The sequence below is a fragment of the Echinops telfairi genome, unplaced genomic scaffold (assembly GCF_000313985.2).
Source record: "Echinops telfairi isolate 266 unplaced genomic scaffold, ASM31398v2 ScPeMD7_5592;HRSCAF=6446, whole genome shotgun sequence".
Taxonomy (NCBI): Eukaryota; Metazoa; Chordata; class Mammalia; order Afrosoricida; family Tenrecidae; genus Echinops; species Echinops telfairi.
Genome location: NW_022109491.1, coordinates 9766544 through 9776561, shown reverse-complemented (window position 1 = coordinate 9776561; position 10018 = coordinate 9766544). Strand labels below are relative to the sequence as shown.

The window sequence follows — 10018 nt, the reverse complement described above, 5'->3', positions numbered from 1 at the left end:
TTAACTCAGTTACCCAAACTCAGTGCCATCAATGCCCATGCTGCCGCCTAGTGACCCCACAGGACAGAGTAGAACTGCCCCTGGGGGTTCCAGGGCAGTAAATCTTCGCTGAAACAATGCCTCACCCTTCTCCCAAGGAGCAGCTGGTGGGCTCAAACTGCTGACCTTGCTGTCAGCATTCCGTGCATCGCCTACTATGCCACCTTTATTAATCCACGTAAGATCACCAGTGTTCCCACTCAGATTTACTCACACACTAGGCACTGTCCACCGTAGCTGACACTGCCTATATGTTTGGTGACTTCTCAGTGAGAATGCAGACAGACAGGGCAGGGACCATACCTGGTTCACTCACTGCTGCACCCCACTGCTGTTCCATCCACAGCGGTCCCACCAATGGACTGCTTAGAGCAGGCCCCAGAGGCTGCAGTTCTACCCCAGGGCCACCAGGGGGAGGGCGTGCCAGATCACAGCAGAGGGCCCTTCCAGGTGTCCAGACCATCAAGAGGAAGGACACCAGGAGCTTGGCAGCCTCTGCAAGGTCCACAAGAGCTCCTCCACCCCCCGCTGTGACCTTCTCCTTTTGCTCTCCATTCAAGTCAGTCACTGAGCCCCTGAAAATGCTCAATCCAGATGAGTGTCAGAGGCAGTTCTGGAAACTTCCAAGACTTCACCAAGAGAGCTGACACAATAAAGGGCCCTCTGCAGTTTGAGCACACGGGAACGCTCCAGTGAGCCACCAAGGCCCTGGCTCGGTTAAGCCCACTCCAGGTACACACAGATACACCCATGGGACAGGACGAGGCCCTCCTGCAGGCTTGCCTGCCATCATCCATGTGAGGATCCTTCGGTTGGGGGCTGGTGAGATGACCTTGCAACCCCACTGTGGGCTAGTGCTGGTGTCACTGACCCCCATGGGACAGCGGGGAGCTACCCCCGGGTTCCTAGGCTGCGAGCTTTACAACAGATCACCAGGCCTTTCTCCGGTGGAGCTACAGGATAGGATCACACTGCAACCATTCTGTCACCAAGACTCCCAAACAGGACGGTAACCTACCCCCGCCAGCCATGTGACTGTAGGAGCCAGTCAAGCTCTAAAATCCACTTCTGGAAAGCAACCATTTCTCTCCTGCCTCGCTGCCATGGAGTGTCTGACTCGTGGGGACCCACAGGGGACAGAATGGCCCCTGTGAGTTTCTGAGGCTGTGATTCTTTAGGAAACTAGAAAGCCTCATCTTTCTCCCAAGGAATCGCTGGTGGTTTCCAACTGCTGACCTTGCTGTTAATAGCCCTATGGTAACCGACTACACCAACAGGGCTCCATTCTTCTCTATTGCCAGGTGAATCCTATCTACAGAGACCACCCATATCGCTGTGAACGATGCAGCTGAGGGAGGCCCGAGCAACAGGAAGAACAGGAAGGTTCAAGGCTGACACTGAGTTGTTTCAGGGTCAATTGCCCCACTGGCTTTCCCCGGCTGTATTCTTTATGGAAAGGGGTCCGGGTTGCACAGTGGTTACAGCGGGACAGTTTTGAGTTATCAATAATGCCCCATGGGGATCTGCATAGAAGGCAGAGCACGCCCTGGTTTCCCAGCACAGGAACATGACATTTAATTACCTTTATAGAATCCTTGCAGTGCCCACGGCCACCTCTCCCATGAAGAACACCAAGTCCACAAGGACCAGGGTCCATGTGACCCCTAAGAGTTGAAGCCCCCTCAAGGCACCTGATTCATGGCACCCAGATGCATAAGGGAACAAAACACTGCCTGGTCCTGTGTCACCATATGCGACGGGTGGGACCTATTGGATTTTCAGAAGATCAAACCATTCTTCCTAGTCTGACTACTCCCGAGCCCGATGTGGCTGAGTAGAAACACTCAGCACTGGTTGAAGGTCGGTGATTTGAACCGCCAACCACTCAGCGGTGTAAGGTGTGGCGGCCTCCTGCTTCAATCAAGATTTACCAACCTTAGAAACCCTCCCAGACCTCTCTCAATCCCTCTCCTGGGTTTTGGGGTGCCAACCTCACACTGCTGGCCTGGCCCGATGGAAAACTGTACATTTGAGGAAGACCAAGCCATTTTTCCATAAACATTTTAATTTTTAAAAAATGAAAAGAAAGGGGGGGGGGGAGGAAGGTGCTTAAAAAAACTGGGCGGGGCCCAAATTAGCAGCTTGGGGAGCAGGGGAGATGGGGCGGGGGCACACAGGGAGATAATGCACTGCCTTAGTCACAAAGAAACACCGCCATCCAAAAAGATATTTAAGTTTAATACAAATTTTATACAAAGAAAATGTGAAAAAATACTTCCATATGCTAAAAGCAATTATGCTTCACAAATAAGGCCAGCTAGGCTATTTTTTTTTTTCCTTTTAAATCCTGGGCAACTGCAATTCACAAATGTTCTTTTCTCGCGCGCGCACGTTCTTCTAATAACGCTCTCCCGTTTTGCTTCTTCTCTAATAAGGGTCAACTAGCTGGAAGCGGGACATTTGTTCGACGCTTGTTGGCCTGGCCTGGTGTGACACGACTTACGAATGTCCTACCGCGGAACGGAGTGTCACTGCGGACACCACGGCGGGTGGGGGTGGCCGCGCGCGCTCACCCGGCCTCGCTGTCATGCTTACATAAAAACGCAACATCCCATCACAGAAACACACGCATGCTTCGCCCTCGCCTCCAACGCCCTCCGCGCGCCCTTGCCTGCGAGCTCCGGCTCCCGCGACGGCGACGGCGGCAGCGACGTCGGACCCTCGGCTCCTCTGTGAACGCACTACCGCCCCGACTTAAGGGCAGCGCCGTCCTTCCTTCCCATCCCACCAGGAAGCGCGCACGTCTCCGCGCCTCCTTCCGGTCCCGAGAGCTCGCGCTCCGCGTCATAATCACGCGGGATTTCAAGGGAGAGCGACGCCGAGGTCTGACGTGCTCTCGCGAGAAGACGAATGGAAACGTCACTTCCCTCGGAGCGGGAATGGGCTGGCTATCCCTTTCTCCAATTCAAAAACATGGTTGGGGTTTCACTTTTTTTTTTTTTTAATCGTTTTGTTGGTTTTTGTTGCGTTTTGTGTGTTCCCTCCTCCTTTATAAGTTAAAGTCCATACAAATATAAAAAGGGGCGGGTCCCTCTAGGGTCGGTGGCATCCACAAATGGTACATTATTTACATGGAAAGCCTCGTGCGGGGCCTCGGCCGAGGCCGAGGCTGGGCGCTGTAGTGTGGAGGCGGGCGACGGCGCCAGGCGCGGGCGCTCCCCACATCTCGCGCCGCTTCTCTCGCCCTCGCGCTGGAGTCTGTGGGTGGCTTTTGCTTTGAATGGTGGCGGCGGCTCGGCACAGTCAGTCCCTAGTCCCAGAAGGTGTCCAGGCGAGACTCTTTCGGGATGAGGCTCTTCGTGCTGGCGCCGCCGGCGTTGTGCTCGGAGCGCGCAGAGCCTCGCTTCTCCTCCCCGCTGCTCCAGCAACCGGACTTGCTACTCCGGGAATGATCTGCGGGGAAAGAGCCAACAGGGAGAGACTCAGCATTGCTGCCCACCTCGGTGCCACCTACACCTGCCCTCGGGAAGGCCACCATCCGGGCCCTCCAAGACGGGGGGGTGGGGTGGGGGTGGTGGTGGTGGTGGTGGTGGTGGTGGGTGGCCCAATGCCCCTGCCACCACAACCACCCGACGGCCTCGGAGGCGGCTAATGGCAGCTGGTTGGAAACCCAGTAGAAGCCAAGCTCACAGAGAGAGAGAGACTGCCAAAGGTCCCCAGCCTGCCAAAGGCCTTCGGGGCCAACATTCTGAACCATGCATTGTGTTAGAGACAGATGCTGAAGAAAGGCACCCATCGGGGCTGCTGGGCCATGTCCCAAAACGAACGGGGTTTCTTTACTTAATTCACTGGCAGCTCAGGAAACGAACTTTTGACCAGATCCCACTATTGACCCAAGGGTGAGGATCAGACAGGTAAAGGAGTGTGGACAGCAGTGGCAACGCCCATCTGGGAACACAAATCATGGAGCCCCCAGAAGGAAACACTGGAGTCCCACCCAACAATACAGAGTTAAGCCCCAAAAAGGTCTCAAAGGGAAAAAAGGGGGGGAGGGGCGGCCCTTCAAGGATGCCCCCACCTCAGGAGTGGAAGGGGCTGAGTAAGAAAGGGAGTGGAAGAAAGGGCCATGAGGAGGGTGCCGAGAGCACTTCTGAGGAGGAGCCTGGACGCCAGGATTCAGCAGGTTCAATCCCAGCTCCTGGCGACCCCATGTGTTCTTGGTGTAGAGCTGTGTGCCCCGGGGCTTTCCATAGCTGCTTCTTAGCAAGTAAACTGCCAGGCCTTTGCTGCTGTTTCTCTTTGGGTGGTCTTGAACCTCCAACCTTTCGGTGAGCAAGCAGACCCAAGTGTGCTAAGGTGCTAACCGTTTGGACCAGCAAGGACAGGGGCTCGGTAGAGTACTCAAGAGCAGTGACATAAGTCGTTTGGGAGAAGAGAGGTCGTCATTCTTTCCGGTCAGCAGTCAACAAATTGTAAGTACAGATTAACAAGCCAGGAAACAGGCGTGCGCAGGGACATGATGTAATGAGGAGGAAATTAGCAGAAGGGACCACAGAAAGAGATTGGGATGGTTTTCTTTCCCACTGTTTTCTCCAATGTACACATGTGCTTTGATTAAAATCTTGAACAAAATAGGGAGAGGCAGGCCTGTGTCCATTTTTCTCCAGAGACTACCACCCTCGCCAACAACACTCGCTTTCACCAGCCTGCTCCCAGGTGCTCTCCAGGGAACTGGATTGAGTTAGCTGCCTAACTTTCTCTAACCTGTGGCATCTGCATTCCCAACCAAGACGGTTCGAGCTAGAAGGTGTGACATCCGATGGCTTGGAGAAGAGGAAAGGGTGGAGGAGGGCAGCGTGCTGCTGTGACACACTCAGCTCAGATGAGCAAAGACGGGGGTGAAACACCTGTGGACAAGCCGGAGATAAAGGATCTCTGCTGGAAGTGGCGGAGCTCGCCAAGACCAGACGCACCAGAGACTGGCTCAGAGGCAGAGCCCTGAAACTGTGGGGTACCTGCTTCTCCCCTGTAAGACAGAGCAACAGGCGGGCTGGCTTTCCGGGCCCACAGAGACAGAGGCAAAGGGACCACGTGGCTGAGAGACTAGACTGTCAACTGAGGGGAACAATGACTGCATCCTTACTGTGTGCTGCTCCTGAGACGTGTGGTAACCTATTAACTTCCCTAATAAGCCCCCGGGGCCATGAGCATTGTCTGCGAGCTCCGTGTGGCCCCTGCAACGAGCTCTAGAACCCACAGCGAGGACCAGGGCCACAGGAGGAGAGGTTGGCGTCCGACTCAGTGAAGGCAACTGGAGGGTGGGCACGTGACTGACTCCTACAGCACCCAGCAAAGGGGACACCAGGAGGCCAGGGATGTCCACCTGCACACCAAGATGTCCTCGGCCAACAGCTTTCACGTTCCGTAATCCTTTTACAGTAAGAAATTCACAAGCATTTATCTTAAACTAATTTTCAAACTTTGAAAAACACACACAAACAATGTCGCCACCCCAGAGCAGGGGCGTTGAATTCTACTACGGTGCCTGGCTGCTGAAGGCCGACAGCTAGTGGACAGAGATCAGGTGAGTTCACAGGCGGAGAATGAGTCAGTGGGCACCACAGGGAGGGGGAAGGAACTGCGTGTAGCAAGAAGGCCAAGTTGACACTCTCCCCTCCGATCAGAGTGACACTCTCTTCAGAGCCTTCCCCAGGCACCCTATGGCAACCCCCTTCAAAGAGCCAATTAAATTGTGGGTTATCCAGCAGAGGGCATTCTGGAGCCGAGGCCCCAAGGCATGAATCCTCAATGAACACAGACTTTTACCTCCTGTGAGCCATTTGAATGGTTGCAGAGTGGGGCAAAAGGAGAATACTTAGCTAAAACCATGCAGGAGAGCAAAATCAGAAGTAATCGTCTTAGAAAAGCCCACTGCGCCCCAAGCCGCTAACAAACACAAAAACCACCTTGTCCTCAGAGAAGAGAGGTTGTGTCATCAGAGTGCCCAGCTACATAATGAGTGCCCTCATCCACTCTTTCCTTGACTGCAGCCATTTCCAGAAGGCTGAAGGGTTACCTGACCCAGACGGACATCTGCTACCCCGAGCCCAAGCCAGCAAGAGAGTCGTTTGTCGAAACAAAGTACCATGTGGAACCCCACCAAATGAAAGAACGAAAGGGTGTGAAGTCCTGAAAGCCAACTTTGCCCAACGACTCCCTCAGCCCTCATGGACCTACCCACCGCATCACCAGGGATCCCTGAGGACTCACACCAAACCCACAACCATCAAGTTGATCCCGATGCAAAGCAGCTCCATGGAGCAGAGCAGCACCGCCCCCTAGGGTCTCGGAGGCTGTCATCTTACAGGAGCAGGTTTCCAGGTCTTTCTCCCACCAAGCAGCTAGTGGGCTTGAACTGCCAACCTCTCAGCAGCCCAGCACTAAACCTCTGTACCACCAGGGCTCCACAGTCACTTGGAAATGATGCCCCGTTGGCCCTGGCAATATGGCTTCCCGCTTGCTCCTATGCAGTGCCAACATATGATTTGCTTACAAGGGGACAACATACCAGATCCTTGGTTGGAGCCTAAGAGAATGGAGGAAGCCGTCTCCCTGGAGCCAGAAAGGTCGAGAGTCTAGAAACACAAAGGAGAGATGGCCTAAGGCACTGAGGCCAATGCTATCCCCGAGAAGTTTCAAGACCCACAGAGTGCCTGCTGCTGCCCCAGAGCTTATTAGTGAGGTTAACCTGGCAGGCCAAGTCCCTTAGGCAACCCTAAAGTCTCAGTTTCTGGAATGTGCAGGTTCCTACACCTCATCCACTAAACCCTCCGGGTGTTGACCACATCTAGGAATGAGGTAAGCCAAGCCACGCCCAGGGTCAGCAAGTTGATTCTGACTGACAGCAATTCAACAGTTGGCCAGAATAGTCATTCGCATGGGGACAGGCGTTCACATTTTTTCTCCATGGAGCAAGCAACTGGTAGGTTCAAACCACCGACCTTTATGTTAGCTGCCAACGGCTGAACCACTGAGCTCCTGGGAGTGACATATCAAAAATTCTCTTTGAGTTGGTTCCTACGCACTGTGACCCTACAGAACAGCGTGGAACTGCTTTGAGGGTTTCCAAGATTGTAATACTTTATGGGAGCAGAAAGCCTCATTTTCCCCCCCAAGGTGCAGCTGGTGGTTTCGATTCTCTGACCTTGTGGTTACTGGCCCCAGCATGTAATCCACACACCACCACCAGGGCTGCTATGAATGACATATACTACTTTAAAATGATACCAATTTGTTTTTAGTTCCCATCAGCCTCTTTCTGGGCTATAACAGCAGTAAGCTCATGGGCTCGATGAGCTAATGGTCCATTTCTAATACATATGCAAATACATACCTCTATGAAACTTAACAAGGGGCAAGATCCTCACCATGCCTCCTGAAATACGTTTTGCCTACACATCCCACCCGAGCCAGAGTCCGACCGGGAGGTACGGCTTTTCCTTGTTCGGCTTCTGCTGAACAAGGCAGCCACCGTGGCGTGGCGACTTACCTTTTTTTTTTTTTTAAATTCAGTTCCTTGGCCAGTGGCTACTGTACTGAACAGAATACACCTAAGGCATTTCCGCCACCACAGACAGTTCTAGCAGACAATAGTGCCCTAACCTTCGAGGCTTCCCAGGGAAGGGGGAGGCATCAGTTGCCATATTGCCTGAGTAGGAACTTGAACTTCCTGTTTCTGCTCCTTCCCCCCAAGGCCAGGTCCTGAGTGAGGAGAAGGAGGAGGAGGCCCGAGGGCAAGAGTCCAGTTGCAATCTGACTGTCGCACCTCGGCCATACAGAGTCCTATGCCACGGGGTTCTCGGGAAGCAGGGATCCGAGCCTCCGCAGGGCCCACAGGGATCCAGCCGGTCACCGGCCATGGCGAGGGGATACTCACAGAGCCACCGTCCTTGCTCTTCTCCGCCGAGGCCTCCTTCTCTTTCGAGGCGGTGGCTGCTTCCGGGGGGGCTGCCTGGGTGCTGGAGGATGCAGCCTGGGATGGCTTGCTCAGTGTTTCCGTGCTCACCTCGGCGTCCGCTTCCTGCTGGGGGGCGGTAGCTGGGGACCAACGGGAGAAGAGCCACGCGAGTCAAGGCCGGTGGTGCGCGTTTGGTGACCCAGTCGCCTCACTCTGAGGACACCAAAGTCAGAGCAAGAGGGGCGACTGCCCGGCTCTGCGCCACCCACCGCCCCAAAGGGCACTGTGCACACCCAAGCGGGACAAGATGGCAGGAACCTTCCAGAAGCTGGAATCCCTGCCAGGATTTGGGGGGCTGGCTATGAAATTCTCTTAGTTTCTCTAGAGACCAAAGCACATTCGCAGAGCAAATGAGCCCCTCCAAGAAAGCCAGCCTCTAAACGCAGGGTGAAGATCGCTATGCTCACGCTTCTGAATTTCAGACGTGCATAAGCAGCCCCAGCACTGGCTTCTTTCTGGAGACAGCAGATCCTCAACAAACAGGAAGTCAGGCCCGAGAGAGGGAGTCGGGCTTCCAAGAAAGGGCACCGGAGACACTTGGCTTGGTTTGGGCCACCTTGATGTGCCAGCAAAAGGCTCAAATACGTGCCAGAACTTGGAGAAGAGGGGCAGAACTGCACTGAGAGAAGCTATTAGTGTCCCTATCCAGATGACACCTCCCCCAGAAGGTCTGGGACCAGGCTGCGCCTATTCCAGAGTCGCCTTCAGAGCAGTGGTTCTCAACCTTCCTGATGCCACGACCCTTTCATGCAGCTCCTCATGTGGCGATGACCCCCAATCATCACACTGGTTTCATTGCTCCTTCACCACTGTCATTTCGCTACTGTTATGAATTAGACAACCCCTGTGAAAGGGTCATTCGCCCCCAAAGGGGTCACAACCCACAGGTTGAGAACCCACGCCTTAGAACATACATATGAACACATGTCTCCCAGCTTGTTTATGCTTGTAAATGAATACTCTAAGTGGAGCATCTAGTTCTGGGTATATGAAACTGGTATTTGTCATAGGAGCCCTGGTGGCGCAAAAATTAAGCACTGACCTACGCATCGAGAAGGTCACCCAGCATCCCCACAGGAGAAAGGACCTAGAGACTTGCTTCTGTGAGGACTACAGCCTAGAAAACCTTACTGGACAGACCTGTCACACGGGTCACTGTGAGCTGAAGTCACTCTACAGGATCTAACAAGACTGCCTGCTCGGAATAGACCAAGCTGTGAGGAGCCATTAGCAGGAAAATTATTATGAACAAACTTTAACTAGGGGGCAGGAACCCTGGGGGCGTAGTGGTTACAAGTTGGACTGGAACCCGAAGGTCAGCAGTTCAAAACCACCAGCCACTCTTCAGACGAAAGATGAGGCTCTTAACTCCTGTAAAGTGTCAGTCTCAGAAACCCACAGGGGCCATTCTACCCTGCCCTATAGGGTCACCGTGGGTCCACATCAGCTCAATAACGAGTCCCCTGCTGATGACACCTTACAGCTTGGTCTGTTCAGTGGCGTCCACACCACACAGCAAGGAAACTCAGAAGATGTAAAGCTGTGAGCCCAGTACTCCTTAGCAAGCAGGGCTTCTCAGCCTCAGCATCACTGACACCTGGGACCAGGGGGTCCGTGTCTATGGGAGTTGTCATGCCCACAGGAGCCTGGGTAGCTGCAGATCTGACCGCCACCCACTAGGGGCCACTATCAGCTTCATCTCTCAGATGTTACAACCAAACTCTACTGCTCTTTACCCACTGCCGTCCAGTCAATTCCTACTCATAGTGGCCCTGCATCGGGTTTCTGAGAATGTAAACCTTCAACAAGAGCAGACAGCTGCTGGTGGGTGGACCTGTGGCAGTCACAATCTATCAACCTGAGCAAAGTGGTGGAGTCTATTAAGGGGACCAGATTTTAACATTGGTAAAGCAGGACATCATTGATAAAACTCATATCCTGGTGAAATAGCCACATGGCAGC

General features: G+C 53.8%; 1 protein-coding gene across 13 annotated transcripts in view; it reads right to left on the bottom strand.

Moving 5' to 3' along the window:
* Positions 1 to 2256: 2256 nt before the first annotated feature.
* Positions 2257 to 10018, bottom strand: part of ZMYND8 (zinc finger MYND-type containing 8) — a 112374-nt gene continuing 104612 nt past the window's right edge. For all 13 annotated transcript variants that reach the window (XM_004698042.2, XM_004698041.2, XM_004698044.3 and 10 more), the window contains 3 exons: positions 7976 to 8136; positions 6608 to 6674; positions 2257 to 3492 (listed from right to left, as the gene is read on the bottom strand). In XM_004698042.2, the coding sequence (XP_004698099.1) occupies positions 3350 to 3492; positions 6608 to 6674; positions 7976 to 8136 (371 nt within the window). In that variant the 3' untranslated portion in view covers positions 2257 to 3349. The remainder of the gene's footprint in view (positions 3493 to 6607; positions 6675 to 7975; positions 8137 to 10018) is intronic.